The sequence below is a fragment of the Apodemus sylvaticus genome, chromosome 7, assembly GCF_947179515.1.
Source record: "Apodemus sylvaticus chromosome 7, mApoSyl1.1, whole genome shotgun sequence".
Taxonomy (NCBI): domain Eukaryota; kingdom Metazoa; phylum Chordata; class Mammalia; order Rodentia; family Muridae; genus Apodemus; species Apodemus sylvaticus.
In genome coordinates, this window is record NC_067478.1 from 95,565,239 (window position 1) to 95,587,058 (window position 21,820).

General features: G+C 42.5%; 1 protein-coding gene across 4 annotated transcripts; it reads left to right on the forward strand.

Annotated features, from left to right (window-relative positions):
• Nucleotides 1-1,979: 1,979 nt before the first annotated feature.
• Ei24 (EI24 autophagy associated transmembrane protein) lies at nucleotides 1,980-20,067 on the forward strand. Of its 4 annotated transcripts, XM_052188705.1 has the most exons (12): nucleotides 1,980-2,147; nucleotides 3,327-3,413; nucleotides 6,487-6,596; nucleotides 10,273-10,418; nucleotides 11,962-12,022; nucleotides 13,344-13,410; nucleotides 13,829-13,953; nucleotides 14,226-14,345; nucleotides 15,261-15,372; nucleotides 17,524-17,635; nucleotides 17,815-17,889; nucleotides 19,664-20,067. In XM_052188705.1, exons 3-12 carry the CDS (start codon nucleotides 6,555-6,557, stop codon nucleotides 19,824-19,826), a joined length of 1,023 nt encoding a protein of 340 aa, XP_052044665.1. In that variant the 5' UTR covers nucleotides 1,980-2,147; nucleotides 3,327-3,413; nucleotides 6,487-6,554; the 3' UTR covers nucleotides 19,827-20,067. The 4 variants fall into 4 exon arrangements, with proteins under 4 accessions (XP_052044665.1, XP_052044664.1, XP_052044663.1 ...); XM_052188704.1 differs by lacking the exon at nucleotides 3,327-3,413 and having other exon boundaries at nucleotides 1,980-2,159; XM_052188703.1 differs by lacking the exon at nucleotides 3,327-3,413.
• The last annotated feature ends 1,753 nt before the right edge of the window (nucleotides 20,068-21,820 follow it).

Sequence of the window (21,820 nt, forward strand, 5' to 3'; positions counted from 1 at the left end):
ATTTATTATATGAGTACACACTGGAAGAGGGCATCAGATCCCATTACAGATGGTTGTGAGCCACCATGTAGGTGCTGGTATTTGAACTCAGCAACTGGTGCTCTTAACCTCTGAGCCATCTCTCCAGCCCTCTGTGCTAGATTTTTAACAATAGCCAAAGGTTGTATACAAAACAAACCTTATTGAAATGTGATTTTTCCGTTAGCTCCACCACTTCTCTACAATTGTCATTCTTTGCACAATGTAGTTTAAAAACATTTGGGCTGGGAACTGGTGGCACACTTCTTTAGTCCCAGTATTGGGAGGCAGAGGCAGGTGGACCTATAAATTCAACACAGCTAGTTCTGTTTTAAAGACAGAGTGTCTCTGTAAAATCCTGGATGTCCTGGAACTTGATCCTCAGCCTTCCCTGTGCTGGGACTAAAGGAGTGAGTACACCACCACACCCAACTGGGATTACTCATTTCTAATCAGGATTTCTTGAGGTGGAAAGACCCTTTTTTAATATGGGCCACGCCTCCTGCTGGCAGCCTATATAAAGAACGTGTATGAAGGAAGCTCTCTGCATGCTTGCTCTTGCTCTCGCTGGCAACTCCATTCCTTCACTGGCATTAGAGCAGACTTCTTTTGGGATTCCAGTGTATACTGAAGACCAGCTTTGACACCCAGCCTTGTGGAGTAAACAACTGCTAAACTCTTGGGCCTTCCACTCCCAGGTAACTTTTGTTGGTTTAGTTGGACCACAGCCTGTAAGTCATTCTAAAAGACCCCATGTATATTCATTATGTAAGTTCTGCTCCTCTGAAAACTCTGACTAAACTAACTGGGTGGTGGTGCACGCCTTTAATCCCAATACTTGGGAGGTACAGGCAGGCATTTCTCTTGTATTCAAGGCCAGTCTGGTCTACAGAGTAAGTTCCAGGATAGCCAGAGCTACACAGTGAAGCCCTGTCTCCAGCCTCCCTCCACCCCCTGCAAAAAAGGAAAACCCTAATACACATCGCCAACCTTCTTCATTCCTTTCCCAGGGTTCATATGTCAAGTCACTAGATAACTTACATGCTTTTCTTATATTTGACTTAATTTTTGTTTAATTTCTTAGACTCGAGGGAGAAACTCGAAAAAGGTAAAGGTAAAAGTGGCTTTTCCTACAGCTTCATGACAAAAAAATTGTGGAGGTAGGCTACAACTGAACCAGTGGGGATAGAAGTGGAAACAGCAATCTCTACTTGGTTTTCTTTTTTTAAGATTTATTTAATGTATATGAGTACACTGTAACTGTACAGATGGTTGTGAGCCATCATGTGGTTGCTGGGAACTCAGGACCTCTCTGCTCATTCTGGCCCGCCTGTTTCAGCCCAAAGATTTATTTACTGTTGTATGTAAGTACACTGTAGCTGTTTTCAGACACACCAGAAGAGGGCGCCAGATCTCATTACGGATGGTTGTGACCCACCACGTGGTTGCTGTGATTTTAACTTGCGACCTTCGGAAGAGCAGCCAGTGCTCTTAGCCACTGAGCCATCTGTCCAGCCCTGTTTTTGTTTTCTTTTGAATCAAGGTGTTGTTCCATAGCCCTACCTAGGCTGGTACTTACTATGTAGCCAAGGCTGGACTCGAATTTGGAGCATTTCTTCTCTTCAAATATCCAAGGACTGGGATTACAGGTGTGCAGCATGGTTTATTAGTCTTTAATTATAGAAAGCCTCCAAATTATCAAGGTGACTCCTATTTTATTGTTTTCATCATTTGTTCTTAAAGGATTTCAGAAAGACTAGCACTGATCCATCTAGGATTGAGGCTAACGATGGCCCAACAGTGAGAAGGGGTTTGACGAGGAGGCAACAAAGGGCTCACTAGAATCCTCGACCAGATACCCAGGAGGAGCCTGGGCTATCTAGCCAACTACAATTCCCAGGCTCCCAGACCACGCCCCTCCAGTATGGCCCCGCCCTGCCTCACTAGCCCCGCCTCTGCCCAGCGACCGGCAAGCTGCCCGCCCGACTTCCCAGCTGCCCCGTGCGGCCCGGGCATGCCCAGTGTGGGCGCAGCCCCGGCTCTCCGAGCGCCGGGGCGGAGCGGGCAGCCGGGCGCGGAGCAGGCGAACCGAGCCTCGGTGGGCGAGCGCCCGGGCTGGAGCCGAGGCGGTAGGTGGCGGGGTAGGTGCAGGCCGCGGCGAGCAGTGGGCTCGAGCCGCTTGCAAGTCGGAGCCTGGGTGGCAGGGCCCATCGAGGGCTGGCAGGCCGGAGCTAGCTCCTGAGATTCTGGAAGGGGCTGCGGCAAGGACCCCGGCCCCCGAAGGGCCCGGGACGCGAAGGGCGGCAAGGGCAGGCCTGGCGGCGGCGCGCGGAGCTCAGGCTCTCTCTCCCCAGGTGCGGCGGGGCTATCTTTAGCTCCGGTGACCCTCAGTGAGCGTGGTCCGCACCTTGTGCGCGGCAGTGGCTGGGGAGAAAGACGGGTTCTCACCCCAATTGCTCCGACGCTGCGGATAGAAGGGGCCGAGTACCCCAGGTTGCCCAGGAGGCAGCCTGTGGCCGGGTGATGCGTGAGGGTGTATTACCTTTTCCCTACCTGGAGTGGGAAACGCCGGCTTCCTGCCTTCCGGGACTCGGGTCTGGTGGCTTCGAAATGAAAGTGTAGGAGTATGTCTCAGCAGATGCTTAATCGGTTCTAAAGACTGTCAAATTTATTGGCCAGCAGTGTTTCAAGGTTTAAGGAAGGTGATTTGTTCATGGGATGCTTGGGTTTAAACAAAAATCCTCGTTGCAAAGCTTAAGCAAAAAAGTCCAGACTTGGTTAGACCACTGAAGTTCCGAAGTTGGTTGTATTTAGCTTTCACTCACTGCTGACAAACCGTTTATATGTAAACCAGATGATACCTTTTGATGTACTCTGTTGTACGAGCCCTTTGTGTCATTGTCAGTGTGTGGTCTCAAGTTGTGGCAGGTTATTTTTCTGCATGTCTCAGCAATTTGTTAAACAGGACAATTCATACCAAATGTTCTCTCCCATAGAAAAGCTGTTGGGCCCACGGTATAATGGCCTTTCCTTCAAAGGCTCTATTTGGTCAGTAGGTACTTTGTTAGTTGGTACAGGAAGAAGCCGGGTATTAATCTGCCAAGGAGTCAAATAACTTAGTGGTTCTGGGCTATGACAGATGTTTGAAGTTCCTTGTCTGGGTTCTGGGAGAAAACTAGAGTAATGAATTTCCTTACCTCAAATTGGGTGTATTTAAGAGGATTACATTTATCCAGAATTTTCAGCTTTGTTTATTCTGTTGTACTCTATCCTGTGAAGAATTTTAATTTGCTGCCCTTTATTTGTAGATGAACAAGTTGTTGCTTAAGAGGGTGCATCTGTGATACTACTAGTGTCCTGCCTGCACATCATTGGACAGTAGTAAATGTCTCCAGGTCAGGGACTACTTTTACCACAACTCTTAGAGCACTGGCTGTCTCTATACACTTTTGATGTTTTCTCTTCTCTCTCTCTCTCTCTCTCTCTCTCTCTCTCTCTCTCTCTCTCTCTCTATCGAGGGAGGAGTGGGAGTAATAGCAGATGTTTCCTAACCTCAGGAACTTCTCTAGGTGAGCACATTTGGGTCGGATTTTTGCCTAAGGAGCGGATGGTTGAGTGTTGTTGTGCAGGCAGCCTTCTGACTGTGCTCCCTGTTTGTCCAGTTCTGAATGGCATTAGTCCAGCCGGGTCAGTGTGGTGCTACTTGATGAAGTGGCCAAAGGTCAGGGGAAGTATCCTTTATGTTTTGAAGTTTGAGTTGTATACAAGCTGACTGTGAAATTACTGTATTTTATTATCTCTTAAATTGAAGCTTGATTTAGTGGGGCTTGATAACTTTGGAATCCTAAATTTTCTTTTCTTTTCTTTCTTTCTTTCTTTCTTTCTTTCTATCTTTTGGATTCTCTCCCCCCCTCCCCCCCAGACAGGGTTTCTCTGTATAGCCCTGGCTGTCCTGGAACTCACTCTGTAGACCAGACTGGCCTCAAACTCAGAAATCTGCCTGCCTCTGCCTCCCAGAGTGCTGGGATTACAGGCATGCACCACCACCGCCCAGCAAATTTTCATATTTTTGCAAGTAGATTTTACACTCACCTTAGAGTTCACTTTAAAGAAATTAAATGAGAGACTGATATTTTAAGATTATTTATGGTGGCTGAAGAGATGGCTTAATGGTTAAGAGCACTGATTACTCTTCAGAGGACCTAGGTTCAATTTTTTTTTTTTTCCTGAGACAGGGTTTCTCTGTGTAGCCCTGGCTGTCCTGAAACTCACTCTGTAGAACAGGTTGGCCTCGAACTCAGAAATCCACCTACCTCTACCTCCCAAGTGCTGGGATTAAAGGTGTGTGCCACCACTGCCTGGCTAGGTTCGATTCCAAGCACCCACAATGCAGCTCACAATTGTAATACATGACTGATGCACAGACATATGCAGGCAAAGCACCAGTACACATAAAAGTTGTTTTTGTTTTTGTTTTTTTTTTTTTTTTTTTTTAATAAAAGCTGGGTAGATTTCTTAGTTCAAGGCCAGCCTTGAGTGAGTTCTAAGACAGCCAGAGCTACACAGAGAAACCCTGTCTTAAAAAACAAAAGATTGTCTAGTCTGAACTCTCTTGTCCTTTCAGTACTGGAGACTGTGTATGCTAGGCAGATTCTCTACTACTAAACTATACCCACTGTTTTTGTTTTTGAGAGATTTCATTAAGTTAACCAGTCTGGCCTTAATTCAGCTTGTGCAGGCCTTGAACTTGTGAGCCTGTCTTAGCCTGCCAGGTAGCTGGGACGCTAGGATTTCATCAGCAGCCTTGTCTAATTTTTTTTGGTGTTGGGAGTGGAGCATACCATGCAAGCACTCCACCACTGAGTTATACCTATTTTTTTTCTCTGTCAGTTCTCTTCAACATTTATTGTTTTGCACAACCTTGCATTTACATGTGCTGAGATGTGAATGTGCTATAGCAGTGTGCATGTGAAGTCAGAGGACAGCCTACAGGAGAGGACAGTTCTTTTCTTACCATGTAGGCTCAGCAGAGGACACACCTTTACCTCCTCAGCCACCTCCCCAGCCCTGACTGAGTTAGTTGCAGCTCTGTCAATGTCTCAATTATAGAGCTGGTTTCCATTTCAACTGAGAAATAAAGTGAGAAACCCTTACTGTTAGTTTTGAGACAGGGTCTCATGTAGCTGCTTCAGATTTCCAGTTTAGTCGGTGATGACCTTGAACTCCTGATCCTCCAGCCTCCGCTTTCCAAGTGGTGTAGGTATGTGCCACCATTCCCAGCTAACCCTCACCATCCTAACCCTTCTAAAGACTGTTGACAGATGTGAACTTTATGACCTTTTGTTTCATTGGGTGCTGGGCATTAAACCCTGGTTCCAGTGTGTAGTGAACATGCAGTCTGCCATGGAACTAGACCCTCAGCCTTAGTTTAAAATTCACTGTTGCTTACATGATCATTAAAATACATGTGCAAGCATATTTAAAACTAGAAAATGAACTGGTGCTGTAGGTCAGTGGTAGAGCACTTGCTTAATATGTGTGAAACTCTGGTTCCATGCTAGTGGTTTTAGGGGATGAAGTTAGAAAACAGACCTATAGAGGGTTTGGTAGTTTCAGTTTATGTCTTAAATTTTCCCATGTATTTGAGGACTATGAATAAAGTGAATCAAAACAAATTGTTGTTACTGTATGATACAGGGTTTTCAGTGTGGAACTTCAGTGTGTAGTATCCTCCTGCCTTTTCCTTCTGGGTGCTAGAATTACAATATACCATAGTGTGTAGCTTGCTTTTCTCTCTCTCTCTCTCTCTCTCTCTCTCTCTCTCTCTCTCTCTGTGTGTGTGTGTGTGTGTGTGTGTGTGTGTGTGTGTGTAAGAGAGAGAGAGAGAGAGAGAGAGAGAGAGACAAAGACAGAGACAGAGACAGTGCATGCAGGTGCCTGTGTAAGTCCAGAAAAGGTTATTGAATCCCCTGGAGCTGGAGTTCAGATGGTTGTCAGCGGTCTGACATAGGTGTTAGGAATTGATCTCTGGTCCTCTGAAAGAAAGAGTAGCCAGTTCTCTTAACCACTGACCATCTCTTCCAGTCATGTGTATAGAGACTATGTAGCCACTATAAAAATTGCTTAAGAGAATATTTCTATCTCCAGATTCTCAAAAGTGAAAGTGTTTAGGAGTAGTCGTTTGGGAAATCAAGGCTCAGGGGAGCTCACTTGTCCAGGAGCACATTTTGCCCTCTAACTAAACATATTTTTGTAGTTCAGCAAGTGTGGGGCTAGCCAGAATAACTTACCAAGATCTCATCTCAGAAGGAAACAAAAAGACTCTTAATTTTAACAGTTAAGTGGTATAGCCTTAGTTAGTGTCAGGTCTATTGTGTTAGGGGTACGTGAGTGTGGAGTCATTCTGAAGAAGCAGATCGTGAGGTAATGGATCTTTAACCTAAGTTTTTTCCCTCCATCTCTCTCCAGGCCCTCCATGATGAGTGATTTGGGGGCACTTCCCTCTCTCTGTAATTGATAGTCTGGGCAGTGAAGAGATGGCTGACAGTGTCAAAACCTTCCTGCAGGACCTCGGCAGGGTGAGTTTATTTTGTTTCAAAGAATTTGTCCCTTAACCTTTTTCTTTCTTTTTGTTAAAGAAGTGGACTAGGAAGTCTTTCATGTTTTGTAATTTTGTATATTTGTTGGGTCTTCTACATAGAATGTTGGTTTTTAGTTTATTCCACATCACTCAATAAGTAGGAATTTTTGGTATTTTTTGAGTACTTGCTATGTAGCTCAGTCTGATCTTGAGCTCCTGGTGATGCTCCTGCCTTAGTGTGCCAAATACTAGGAATGTATACTATCATACATCTGTTTTATTTTGTTACACAGCCTTGGCTGGTTTGAGTTCCTTTTAGTCCTATTTCTCTTTCCCAAATGTTGGAATTTCAGTTGTGAGCCTGTGCGTATCTGTCTGTGTGTCTGTTTGTGTGTCTTTGCGTGGTACATGCGTGTGGGTGTGCAGGTGCAGTCCTATTCTCATGGGGAGGCCAAAGCAGAACTTTAGGTGTCTTCCTGTATTACCTGTTACTGTCTGTTTTCTTGCCTTGAGGCAGTGTCTGTCAGTGAACCTGAAGTTGCCCTATTTGGCAAGCCTGGCTTGTCAGGGAATTCTTGGGATCCAGCAGCAGCCATACCTAGCTTTTTACAAGAAGCTTTTGGGATTTGAACTCATGACCTCATGCTTGCAGAGCAAACACTGATTTCCAGCCCTTTTATTCTGTATCCTGTGGAAGGTGACAGGCTTGTCTATTGATTAGATTGCCCCGCATTTTTAGGATTCTGGTTAGCTTGGCTTCAGTCTTATTTGTTTGCTTTGAAGACAGGTTACCTTCCAGCTGGCTGTATAGTCCACGGTGACCTTGAGTTCCTGATCCCCTTGCTTTGATCACAAGTGCCAGGATTATAAGAATGTGTAACCATGCTAGTTAGAGCCAAATATAGTAACACACATCTGTAATCACCACAGTCATCAGACTGAAAGAGGAGGATCATGAGATTTTGGCCATGGGGCTATGCAGTGAGACCCATCTCAAAAGCAATGACAGCAAAATAGAAACAAAGGTATCGTGCACATACGACTGATCTCTCAGCACTTGAGAGAGACCAAAAGGATCAGTGGCTCAAGTCTAGACTTAAGCTACATAGGAAGTCTGAGGCCAGCCTGGGCTACATGAAACCCTATCTCCAAAAGAAAGAAAAAGGAAAAAAAGATTTTGAAAATAATGGCTTTCTAGGTTTAGAGGAGAACCATGGGCTTATGAGATGGCTCACAGAGAGGGATGTGCCTCCAAATCTCTCATCCAGGGCCTGGAAACAGATGGAGGAGGAGGCTTAAAGAATATTCCTTCAAACTCTGTTCTGCAAAACGGCTTCACAGTCGTGTAGTCCTTGATGAACAAGCCTAACACTGAGTTCACCCCACAGGATCTATGTGGTTTCTTGAGTGTTGTCTTCTGACTGCATAGCTCTGCTCCTGTTAGTTTTAGTCAATGTGTGTATGTGGGTAAGTTTTACCCCCTCTCCCATGCGGGTCCATGGTTGGGAGCTTAGTGGACATAATTTACTGTTGCGCCATCTTACTGGCCCTTGTTTGTTTTTTGAGACAGTTTCTCTGTGTAGCTCTGGCTGTCCTGGAACTCTCTCTGTAGACCAGGCTGGCCTCGAACTCAGAAATCCTCCTGTCTCTCCCTCCCAAGTGCTGGGATTACAGGCATGCACCACCACACCCAGCTCCAGCTGTTTATTTTTTAAGACATGGCCCCACTGTGTTCAGATTTGTGATAATCAACTTGCCTCAGTCTTTTTTTTTTTAAAGACATTTTTAAAAAAAGATTTATTATATGTAACTATACTATAGCTGTCTTCAGACACTTGAAAAGAGGGCATCATCTCATTACAGATGGTTGTGAGCCACCATGTGGTTGCTGGGATTTGAACTTAGGACCTCAGGAAGAGCAGTCAGTGCTCTTAATCACTGAGCCATCTCTCCAGCCCCCTGGCCTCAGTCTTCTTTTTTTTATTCGATAATATTTTTTATTTACATTTCAAATGATTTCCCCTTTCCTGGATCCCCACTCCCTGAAAGTCCCATAAGCCCTCTTCCGTCCCCTTATTCCCCCATCCCCTCTTCCCACTTATTGCCCTATACTGCTGCACTGAGCCTTTCCAGAACCAGGTTGCCTCAGTCTTCTAAGTGCCCCAGTGCTAGGCTCATAGCAATGTGCCACCACATCTAGGACCTCAGGAAGGTCCTGTTTGTTTTGGTGTGGTGTGGTGTGTGTGTATATGTGTGTGTACATGCATGTGTACATGCATGTGCACAAGCATGTATTTGGCTTTATTTGTATACTTTTTCTGTCCTTCTTTTAATAGTGGGGATTGAACCCAAGGCTTCTCACACCATAGGCAATTACTCTGCTAAATCCTCAGCCTTTTCTTGCCTTTGAGTACTATAAGCCCAGGCTGACCTAACTTGAGAGAGGTATACACAATTTCTCTGTACTTCTCTGTACCGGCCAGACTGGCCTAGTGTTTGATATGAATCCCTGGCTGGCCTTGAACTTGGGATTTTTCTGTCTCAACCTAGAGAGGCATCTGCCACCAGGCCTAGTCAATGACTAAGACTGTTGAGATGGCTTAGAAGTAAAGACTTTTGCTGCCAAACCCGATGACCTGAGTGTGTTGATTCCAGAAACCCACATGGTAGAAGGAGAGAACTGATTCTCAAGAATTATTCTCTGACCCCCTTGCATGGCTACATGTTCATACAAATAAAATGAAAAAAGAGAAACCATAAAGAATGCTGTTGATTTGAAAACATTAATGGGGCATACTAATAAAATGTTTGATTCTGAACTAAACTCTTTTGAGGTGTGAAATTGTCAGTTTACTGCTGTGATGAATGGAAAAGGAAACATGGACTGTAAAGAATTTAGTATTAAGTTTCTTGAACTGTAACTACCCTATGGATAGTTTTAGGATACCTCTTGAAGAATGACTATAAAGGGGTCTGATAAGCTGGTCTTGTGGGTTTGTATGGCTGTATTTCCAGCAGTTGGGAGCTGAAACAAGAAGATCTAGACTTTTCAGTCAGTCTGATTTATGTACTGACACCCTGTCTTAGCCCCTCACCAAGGGAAAACCATCATGAGGCATGATAACAACAAACTACTTGAATGATTTAGGAAAATGTATATATTAGTAGGGAAATACTAAATTTGAGATTCTATACTAGGTTCTCTCCATTGTTGCGGTTCTTCCATTAAGACAGTGTCAGTACTGCCTAGAGTGCATGAAGTCCTGAGTTCTATCACAGCAATGGAGGTACAAATAAGTCACATCAAGTTCTGTGGTCTAGGTTAAGCTCTCTGTCATAGGGCTTGGCAGCAAAAGACTTCTAAGCCATCTCAACAGCCCTAGCCATTGACTAGGCCTGGTGGCAGATGCCTCTAAGTTGAGGCAGAAAAATCCCAAGTTCAAGGTCTTCTCCAGCCCACTCTCTCTTAAGATTTATTTATTTTATGTGAGTATACTGTTGTATTCAGATACATCAGAAGAGGGCATCGCATCCCATTACAGATGGCTGTGAGCCACCATGTGGTTGCTGGGATTTGAACCCAGGACCTCTGGGAGAGCAGTCAGTTCTCTTAACCCCTGAACCATTTCTCCATTATGCCACTATCTCTCTTTTAAAAATGTCCTTATCTTTAGGGAATCAAAGACTCCATCTGGGGCATCTGTACCATCTCAAAGCTAGATGCTCGGATCCAGCAGAAGAGAGAGGAGCAGCGTCGAAGAAGAGCAAGTAGCCTCTTGGCCCAGAGGAGACCCCAGAGTGTAGAACGGAAGCGAGAGAGGTAAGTACAGGCACACATCCCAAAATGTCCTAGGAGGGGCACTTGAGTAATGACTGACCGTAGTTTAAGATAAAGGCCCCATACAGTAAGTTATAATGTCAGCATCCTATAGCAAGTTATGTTAGTGTCCAATTAGTTTTTTCTTTTAAATAGGAAAATATTACACACAAACTGCATGCACACACACTGACTTAAACTAGGATTCTTATTCAAATGTCATAGTGTTAAAAATCTGTGGTGAGATAGCTTAGAGGGAAAAGATGCTTGCCAAGCAAGCCTGATGACCTGAGTTTGGTCCTTGGAGCCCATGGATGGGAAGCTGAAAGAAAAGTCCTTGGCCTGCTACAGGCATGTCTCATGCATACAGTGATAAACAACAAAAACAAAAAAGTGAAATCAATCAGTGCCAAATAGAGACCACAGAAAGTATTTGATTTGATGGATATTTATAGGAAAGTCCCTGGATTTATTGATAAACCCTACTCCCAGACTTTGTTTCAGTGTGTTCCTACCTCAGATTTTAGAGAGCAGAATACACACACACACACACACACAGACATACATAATAACACACATACACACACATTTTATTTTATTTGGGGACTGGAAAGGTAGCTCAGTGGTTATTGGTGTTCCTGGGGACCTGGGTTCAGTCCTCAGCACCCATATGGTGCTGACAGCTCTGCTTTCAGGGGATCCAGGATCCTCTTCTAGCCTCCATGGGTGCTGCACGTGATACTAAGATGCACATACATTCTGGCAATACCTACAGGAATAAAAATAAAAAAACATTTAAAAAGTTATCATTGGGAGGGTAGGTCCATTTTACAGTACATGTGTGGGGTCATATGACAGTGTTCCCTCCAAACCTTTACATAGGTTCAGAGAATCAAACTCTGGTTTCCCGGCTTGTGTGGCAAACACAGTGAGCCATCTCATTAGCCCCTTTTATGTTTTTGGTTTTTTTGTTTGTTTCAGAATAGCTGGAAATACCAGCACTTAGAAGGCAAAGGCAGGCACTTTGAAGCCAGATAGTTCCAGGCCAATCAGAGCTACATAAAAGAAAATTTTTTCTCAAAATGACAATAGCAAAATAGAAAATCTGGTTTCACCTGGGTATGGTGGCACATGTCTGTAATCCCAATACTGTGAAGACTGAGGCAGAATGACTGCCAAGAATTTGAGGCTAGCCTGAACTTAGAATGAGGCCCTGTCTCAAATACCTGGTTCCTTAGAAACCTTTTCTTTTGTTTTTTCGAGACAGGGTTTCTCTGTATAGCCCTGGCTGTCCTGGAACTCACTCTGTAGACCAGGCTGGCCTCAAACTCAGAAATCTGCCTGCCTCTACCTCCCAAGTGCTGGGATTAAAGGCATGTGCCACCGCTGCCTGGCCAGAAACCTTTTCTTATTGACTGAGTTAAAAAACTTTAGGAGAACACTAGGAGCTTAAGGATAATTTGGTGCCAATAGAATGTATAAAATGGAGTTAATAGATAATAGGAAATATGCTTTATAAGCTAAATTCATAATTCATATTTTTCAGTGAGCCACGCATTGTTAGTAGAATTTTCCAGTGTTGTGCTTGGAACGGTGGAGTATTCTGGGTAAGTTTTTTTTTTTTCCATCAAATTTTAGGATCTTTACTAGTATCTTTAGATTGTTATTAATATTTTTTCAACTGTCCTATGAATTGTCTTTATCTTTGAGTTGCTTATATGCTGATAATTATCATCACATGGATAAGGGATGGAGGAGGGGGTGGGGCGCTGAGCTCTGTATGAAAACGTCAAAATGAAGCCCTTCATTTTGTATGAGAGCTAAAACTAATAATTTTTGCCAGGTGTGGTAGTTCATGCCTATAATCCTAGTATTTGGGAGGCAGAGGCAGGCAGATCTGTGAGACCAGGCCAATTTCATCTACATAATGAGTTTCAGGCCATGCAGGGACTACATAGTGAGACACTGTCTCAAGGAAAAAAGGAAGAAATAAAATTAATAGTAAAAAAACAGGTGGGGTTGGGGAGATGGTTCAGTACTTAAGAGCAATTGCTGCTCTTGGAGAAGATCTGGGTTCAGCTCATAGTACTTATTAGGCAGTTCATAACCTTTACCCTTCATTTCCAAGGGATTTTATACACTCTTCTGGGCTCCTAGGGTATGCATGTGGCGCACAAACTTACTAACAACACCCAAAATAACAAATGCACTTGGATTCTGTGCATCTGTAGTGTTGTTAATTCCTGTTCACTTATATGTAACCAGAGTCCTGACTTTGTTTATTTATATGATTCATAGACAGATTTTTAGTATTTTTTATAAATAACTTGTGTTAACATTGGACATTTTGGCTAGAACATCTGTGGGATCAGAGAAGGGTAAATGTGCCCAGATAAGCAAGATTATCTTTGTTTCTGATTGTTAGCTATTGGTTACCTGTAATGAATTGAGAATTATCATGGTCTTTAGTTTGAGATGTTTCAAGAATTAGTAAATACTGCTTTTGACTGTGTAATTCAGTTTATCTTAATGTAAACATTTCACCAATATTTTCAGATACTAGGCTTTAGGTTTAACCAGTAAACACAACCGTATGTTTATATGTACATATCTACACTTGGGGAATGTTAGTCAGATGTTCTCCCTGCCCCTCCCACCTGTGATATAGTGCCATTGCTGCACTCATACAGCACTTCTGGCCTCCTGGTTTATAAGCTGACAGGCTTAACGGGTAAGTCATCATAATAAAAGGTAAATGTCTTATTTTAATATTTAATGTTAATGCATATGTTTAGTTGGCTGTGAACTTGAGATTTGCCTTCCTCTGCCTATTAAGTGCTGAGATGAAGGTGTGCCACTACCGCCTGGTGCCTTGTTTTAATTTAAAGAAGGGTTTTTTTGATTATTTTATTCCCTTTTTTCCTTCAGTTCAGTCTCCTCTTGTTTTATCGAGTGTTTATTCCTGTGCTTCAATCAGTAACAGCCCGGATTATTGGTAAGTATGCATGTGTCTTGCTCTTGATGGAGATAGATGTTTGAGATATTTGTTTTTAGTCTTCCTCAATTTTCTGAGCACTTCCTAACATACCAGCAATGTGATATTTTTAATTTAGACTTCTCAGTAGCTTTTTGAGATAGCCATTGTTGGGCTATCCATTTTATGAATAAGTAATGGAAGTTAGTTAAGCCATTAATAAGTAGCAGTACAGATTTAAATCCATCTGGTTTCTGATAATTAGTCCTATGACATCTCAGTAGTCACCTTGTAAGCAGGTTTGTATCAAGAGAGGCAGAACATAACTGATTACTCAAATAAGAGCTGTGGCCAGAATGAAGCAGAACAACAGTCACAAAATAGTTCCCTTCAGGCTTTCTGTCTGTCTAATTAAACTAATAACTCTTTGCTCTTTTAGGTGATCCATCACTACATGGAGATGTTTGGTCATGGCTGGAATTTTTCCTCACATCAATTTTCAGTGCTCTATGGGTGCTCCCCCTGTTTGTGCTTAGCAAAGTTGTGAATGCCATTTGGTTCCAAGTAGGTGCAGGACAAAATGGAGACTGGGTTCTACATGTTGGGTTGAGTGGGCCACACATTTTAGACTATGAAGTTAGTGGTTCTCAACGTTTTTAAGCTAAACAATCAGTTGGGTTATATTTGTGGTTTTATAAAATGAAAGTACTCTCTTGGGTTAATGAGGCAGACTTCTCTTCTGGTAGTTCTAGCAGCAAACCAGTGGCCTTAACTCTGGGGGTGGACACTGGGATTATTTAGTTCATGTTTTGCTATATTACTCTTCTTTGTTGCAGGATATAGCTGACTTGGCATTTGAAGTATCAGGGAGGAAACCTCATCCATTCCCCAGTGTCAGCAAGATAATTGCTGACATGCTCTTCAACCTTTTGCTACAGGCACTTTTCCTTATTCAGGTGAGACATTTTTAAAAAGAAAATAAAGAAGCTAGTGGGAGGGGACTTCACAAAAATGGGTTTTTTGCATCTATACAAAGATGGGACTATGCATATATGCCTTTTGGCAAGTAATGAATTTTTAAGCACTCTCTGTTTGTGTGTACTCTTCACCTTATTTTTTGAGATGAGATCTGTCACTAATTTTTGGCTAGGGTTGCTGCTGGCCAGGAATCTGGGATTTGTCTTTGCTTTCCGTCTTGTGTTGGTTATTGGCATACATCCATGCTTGGCACTGAGGTGGGTGCTGCAGATTTGACCTCAGTTGTCTTGCTTTCACAGTTTTGTTTACCCAGTGAACATCTCTTTAAGAAGCTAAATTGAAATAGTATTAGGTAGAGCTAAAAATTGCTACACAGTTGAGATTTAAGAGGACACACATACACAGCCCACTTAAGAACAAGAATGTGGAGGCTGAAAACAATGGCTCCTGGGTTGAGAGTACTTCCTGTTCTTACAGAGGACCCAGGTTTGGTTCCTCGTACCCACATGGTGACTAACATCACTCACATGCAACATCCTCTAATGACCTCTGAGGGTACCAGACACACATGTACATATCCATATATGCAGCAGGATACTCAAACATATAACATTTTAAAACCTTTATAAAAAAAAAAAAAGAGGCGGAGGAAGGACAGTAGTACTGAGGCATGGGTATCAGGAGACAGGGAGAAAAGGAGAGAAAGAGACTTTAAAGGCGTTTTTACCAGAATCAGCTAGAGTTTAAATATAAAATTGTAAGATCCATTCCGTTGAGAGTATGATCCTATCATTAAACAATGTCTGAGGCAGTCGGGAGGCCATCTCTGATGGAGCCATGGGTGAGACGTGTCTGACATGTAGAATTAAGATGTGCTGCATTTTGTTCCTCAGGGGATGTTTGTGAGTCTCTTCCCCATCCATCTTGTGGGTCAGCTGGTCAGTCTGCTGCACATGTCTCTTCTCTACTCGCTGTACTGCTTCGAGTATCGCTGGTTCAACAAAGGTAAGCTCCTGTAGAACTCTTGTAGAAGCCCTTCAGAAAGGCCGGTGCTATACAGACAAAGCTGTTCAATACTTAAGCAAGTGGTCCCCACTGGCAAGAGTGCATTCACTCCCCTTTAGGACCAGGGAAGTGACATTGTAAAATTCTCACTTTAGTGCTTAATGTGATGTAGCTTTGTCAAAAGTTGGTAGAAAAAGCACAAGTTGTTTCAGAGAAGTTAAGTAGATGCCTGTACATTTAGAGTAGTAATAAAAATTATGATTTTACTTGGTATTGCTATGTAGTCAGGCTGGCCTTGAGCACTCACTCCATTAAGATCAGGCTGGCCTTCAACTTTTCAGCTTCCTGCTTCTGCCTCCAGGTGCTGGGAGTACATGCACAGTATCAAATCCAGCTCATTTGATTACTTTGGGATTTATTTTCATTTTATCATTTTTAAGTTTATTTTGGTTATTTTCTTTTTAAATACCTTATTTAAGTCAAGATCTCTTGTAGCCCATGCTACCATTAAACTTCTGTGGAGCCGAGGGTGATCTGCCTTCATCTACTTCTAGAGTGTTGACATTATAAGGATGCGTTCTTTTTTTCCTGTGTGCAGCCTTGGTGGCCTGGTATATTTTATGGTCCTGGCTAGCTTTAAACTTCAGTACTCTTGTTTTAACATCTTGAATTACATGTGTGTGATCCTGGTAAGGTTGGGAATCATGTAAGAACAGTTTGCTTTGTGTGGAGTCCAGAACTTGTAATTCTTGCCCTCACTTTGATGTAGAGATAAGAGGGTTTTGACTTTGAAACTAGCCTATATTAAAAAAAAAAACAAAAACCTTTCACTTTCGAATATTCATCTTGGTGACTGTGGCTGGAAGTAGGTAACTGCTTTCAGTTGAGATGCCATTCTTTTTTTTTTTTTTTTTGGAATGTTATAGTATTTTAATGAATGGCAATTGAATTAGAAAAACACTCCCACTTAAGAAAAAATATCTTTTTTTAAAATTGATATATTCTTTATTTACATTTCATGTGATTTTCCTTTTCCTGGATTCTTCCTCCCCGAAGTCCCATAAGCCCTCCTCCCTACCCCTGTTCTCCAATCCAATCCTTCCCACTTCTCTGTTCTATTATTCCCCTACACTGCTGCACTGAGCTTTTCCAGGACCAGGAGCCACTCCTTTCTTCTTCTTGGGCACCATTTGATATATGCATTGTGTCTTGGGTATTCCAAGCTTCTAGGCTAATATCTGTTTATCAGTGCGTGCATGCCATGAGTGTTTTTTTGAGACTGGGTTACCTGACTTAGGATGATGTTCTCCAGTTCCATCCATTTGTCTAAGATTTTCATGAATTCATTGTTTCTAATGGCTGAATAGTACTCCATTGTGTATATATACCACATTTTCTGCATCCATTCCTCCGTGGAGGGACATCTGGGTACTTTTCAGCTTCTGGCTATTATAAATAGGGCTGCTATGAACATAGTGGAGCATGTGTCCTTATTGCATGCTGGGGAACCCTCTGTGTATACGCCCAGGAGTGGTATAGCAGGGTCCTCTGGAAGTATCATTCCCAGTTTTCTGAGATACTGCCAGACTGACTTCCAGAGTGGTAGTACCAGCTTGCAACCCCACCAGCAGTGGAGGAGTGTCATTCTTTTGTTTGTTTGTGAGACAGATTTTTTTGTTGTGTAGCCTTGGCTGTCCTTGAAGATCTGTTGCCTCTGCCTCTTGAGTGAGTCCTGGGATTAAAGCACTACTGCCTGGCAAGATGCCATTCTTTTTTGATACTTAGCTTTGTAGACTGTCCTGACAAAGGATGCTGGTGTTAAAATTAATGCTACTATGAAATTATGATTATTAAAAAATCTTTTCATTGAAGCGTTATATTACACTTGTATAATTCTTTGAGACAGGGTCTTACTATATAGTCCTTACTGATCAATAGCTCCCTATGTAGACCAGTTTGCCTCTGCCTTTCAAAGTACTGGGATCAAAAGTGTGCATCATCAAGAACCCGGTAGATTTGCATGGCTTATCTGTGTATCTGTGTTCCACGTGGTAGGTAGCTCTCTGTCTAAAACCCAAGCCTTAAATAATTGTCTCGCAGTTAGTCTTATAAATAAAATGAATCTTAAGTGTGCTGACTTCCCCTTTTTAGGAATTGAAATGCACCAGCGACTGTCAAACATAGAAAGGAATTGGCCTTACTACTTTGGGTTTGGCTTACCCTTGGCTTTCCTCACAGCAATGCAATCCTCCTACATTATCAGGTAATTTGGCTAGAAAAGACACTTAAAACTCAGGAGAAGTATGCTTTAAGTAAGTATGTTTTTTATATATATATATAAATCTATGCTGCCTCCTGGAGGAAGATACTTAGAAATTCAGAAGTGAAGAGATGTGAGTCATGTCTTGTAAAGTTGACCTTGTTTTGTTTGTTTTTAAACAGTGGCTGCCTCTTTTCTATCCTGTTTCCTTTATTCATCATTAGCGCCAATGAAGCAAAGACTCCTGGAAAAGCATAGTAAGTACTAGTGATGAGACTTACGCTCTGTAAATCTCTTAGGCTGATGGAAAACCTCATGTCCTAGTTAGGGTTGCTTTCTACTGACCAAAAGCAGCTTTAGGAGGAAAGGGTTTATTTATTTGGCTTATACTTACATATCATTGTTCATTGAAGGAAGTCAGGACAGGAACTTAACAGGGCAACAACCTAGAGGCAGGAGCAGGCCATGGAGGGGTGTTACTTACTGGCTTATACCACATGGTTTGTTCAGATTGCTTTTTAAAGAACTCAGGAGCCCCAGCCCAGGGATGGCCTCTCAAGGAGCTGGGGACCTCTTCTATCATTCACTAAGAAAATGCTCTAGAGTTGGATCTTATGGAGGCATTTCTCTCAGGCTCCCTTTTCTTAGTGACTCTAGCTTGTTTCAAGTTGACTTCAACATAACCATCAAAACCTTAATATGCAATTTATTTATTTATTGAAGATTTACTTTATGTATATGAGTATATGAGTACACTGTTGTTGTCTTCAGACACACCAGAAGCAGGCATTGGATCCCATTAAGGATGGTTGTGAGCCGCCATGTGTTTGCTGGGAATTGAACTCAGATCCTCTGGAAGAGCAGTCAGTGCTCTTAACCGCTGAGCCATCTCTCTAGCCCATAATTTTTTAAAATTGATTTTTTATTTTATGTTTTAGTACTTTGCTTATGTATACCATGCATGTGCAGAGCCCATGGAGGACAGTAGAAGGGGTCAGATCCTGTGCAACTAGATTACAGGCTATTGTGAGCGACCTTATGGGTAACTTACAGAGAAACTTATGAGATAATGCCAAAAAGTTTTTAGTATAAGCATATAAATTTGTATGTTTCCCAAACTGACACTCATACATGCTTGTTTTTATCTCTCCCTGTATGGCCCTGTTGTCTCCTAAGCTTGTGATTTTGCTGCCTTGTCCCCAATGCTGTGACTTGGTGGATGCCACCATTTATACTTGTTCTTAAAACTTAATAGTTGTACCTGGTGAGGTGATTCATCTTAATCCCAGCACTTGGAAGCCTGAGGCAGGAGGATTAATGAGTTCCAGGTTATATTGGGATACAAAGTGAGTTCTAAACCAGTAGTCACTGAATGTAAGTCCTTTATAAACATCTGAGTAAAGCCCAATTTTGTAATAATGGCCACTTTAAAAGAAAGTAATAGGTTCTTTGTGATTCTGATCATAGAAAGTGGTGCTCTTAAAATCTGGATTATGGGGCTGGAGAGATGACTCACACTGGCTCTTTTTCTAGAGGGTTCAGTTCAATTCCTAGTATCTTGGTGCCTTACAAGCATCTATAACTCTAGTTCTAGGAGTTCCTATACCTTCTTCTGGCTTCCATGGGTACCAGGTACACAAGTAGTGCACATTCATACTTGTAAGCAAATTAAATTCCATAAATTTTAAAAATCTAGACTAACATAAAATATAATTTTATTTCTTTTTTATTTCCCAGCCCAATACTTAAAATGCGGGTTGTAATGCATTTGTAGCTGTAACAGCTTCTTTTTTCAATGGTAGAATTAGAGCCTCAGGCATGCTTGGCAGATAGTCTGTCCTGATACTTGTTCTGCACCCAGTAAATATTTTAGCTGATCAATGCATGCATCTAATATCTGTGCTCCTTTGAATTCTGCTGCCTTGTTTCTCCCGATGTAGTTTTAAATTTCAAATAGTCAGATAAGCTGTAATGCTTGAAGTGGTTATTTTGATCAACTAGGAGCTAACAAGTGATTTCTTGTTCTTTCAGTCTTTTCCAGTTGCGCCTCTTCTCCTTGGTGGTCTTTTTAAGCAACAGACTTTTCCACAAGACCGTCTACCTGCAGTCAGCTCTGAGCAGCTCATCCTCTGCAGAGAAATTCCCTTCACCACATCCTTCTCCTGCCAAACTGAAAGCTGTCGCAGGCCACTGAGTCCTGCTGTCAAAGGGGCGGGTGGGACTGGGGAGGATGTGGCAGCTCTTTTCTGTTTTCCTCCCCCTCCCATGGAAGGCAGGACCCACTGCCAAGGGCCTTCTGCATATTCCCTTGTCTTTGAATTGGAATCTTCCTGACTCCAGTATGTGGATTTCCACCACCACCCTAGGTCTGGAACAACCAGAGTTTTGTAGCTGTTTTTTCCTTTTCTGTTTTTTTTTTTTTTTTTTTTTTTTTTTTTTAAGCATTTGCCAGCTGCTGCACCTGGACTGATTTGAGTACTTCGTCTCCTTTCCTTGTGTCATTTACCTTCCCACTTCCTCCTGCCTTCCAGCACCCCTGGATGAATGGACTTTGTAATTTTAACTGTTGTATCTTGTGAATTTGTTGTTACTGTTTTTCTGTGAAGCACATACCTTGTATGCAGGAGGTAAAGGAGCATCCCTGTTGCTCCGAGTCACTCCCTCTATAGCCATCACTGTCTTGTTTTCTTGTAACTCAGGTTAGGTTTTGGTCTCTATTGCTCTGCTGCAGAAGAGGAAAGAAAGGAGTGGGGGAAAGGAGCCTGGAGAGTTGGGACAGATAGACCTCAGCCACACTGGTTGGGTTTTGAGGAGTCATGTTCCTTCTTCCCCTTGAAGGGGAAACAGTTTTTTTCACTGGTACTTTTAAAATTCCCCAGCTATGGGATGGTACCAGTTCTGGACAAGTGCCACTGTATCATAGTGTGCTCAGAGAATCTGAACTTCTTAACTCTGAAGATGAAATTTACTGTTGTTGGCCACTGCCAGGTCAGACTGGTGTTTTAAGGAATACTGGGTGCTTCATATAGGAACTGAAGGGGTAAACTTACTAAACCATTCAACCTGTGATTGGTGATGTTTTCCTGTCATTTTAAGAGTCGACACATGGGGTGGGAGGGCATATGTAAAAAAAAAACTTGTACAATTTTAAAATATCACAATTAAACGTGAGCTGGTTTCCCATAAAATGTGTAATGCTTGATTTCTAAATCGCATGTATTCATAGACTGAATGACTTGTATTCTAAGGTTTCGGCACCAAATGTTGGGTTCATAAAAAGAGAAAGAGGTTTAGAGAATGGTATAAGGCACTGTGGGGAAGGGGGTGCCTATGCGGGCCCATGTCCAGGCATCCTTTCCCTGAGGGAGCAGACACACAGACATGGTATAGAATAGAGTTTATTCAGGGCAGAGGATGGGAGTTAATGGGGTAGTGGAAGCAGAGAGAGAGAGAGAGAGAGAGAGAGAGAGAGAGAGAGAGAGAGAGAGAGAGAGAGAGTGAGTAGAAAAGAGAAGTGGCCAGCCACGACTACATGGAGAGAGGGGGGGAAGGGGAGGGGCAGAGAGGAGAGAGTGCCAAGAGGCTAGAGTGATGAGAGAAAGGAGGGGCAAGCAGTCCTTTTTATAGTGGGCTAGGTCTACCTGGCTGTTGCCAGGCAACTATGGGGAGGGCATACCTGGCTGTAGCCTGGTAATTGTGGGGTGGAGCTTAGAATACTAACAACTTTGCCTTGCATAATCTGCTTATAGATTCAGAAATCCTGAAAGATGTTGCTTCAATAAGAAGCCTGAGCTTGGGTCATTGTGTTATAATTGAGTTTACTTCTTATTGAAGCACTTGTTGGGTTTTTTTTGTGTTTTTTGATCGGTGTTTTAAAGCAAGTATGTTCATTTCTACTGTGCATTTATGAAGGAAGAAAATCCTAGATTTCAATATATTAAATGCCATTCTGTAGTTCAAGGAGGAGGTTAGATATTTGATTTATAGAAACCTATAATATGGACTTGAGAGATGGCTCAGTGGTTAAGAGCACTATCTGCTCTTCTAGAGGTCCTGAGTTCAATTCCCAGCAACCACATAGTGGCTCATAACCATCTGTAATGAGATCTGATGTCCTCTTTGTGTCTGAAGACAGCCACAGTGTACACACAAACATAAAATAAACAAACAAAAAAGAAACCTGTAATA

Excerpts from the sequence above, each read along its gene's own strand:
- Ei24 (XM_052188704.1), top strand. The coding sequence starts at position 6,555 with ATGGCTGACAGTGTCAAAACCTTCCTGCAGGACCTCGGCAGG. Across the intron at positions 6,597-10,272 it reads TCCTGCAGGACCTCGGCAGG|GGAATCAAAGACTCCATCTG; the intron begins GTGAGTTTATTT and ends CCTTATCTTTAG. Across the intron at positions 13,954-14,225 it reads TGAATGCCATTTGGTTCCAA|GATATAGCTGACTTGGCATT; the intron begins GTAGGTGCAGGA and ends TCTTTGTTGCAG.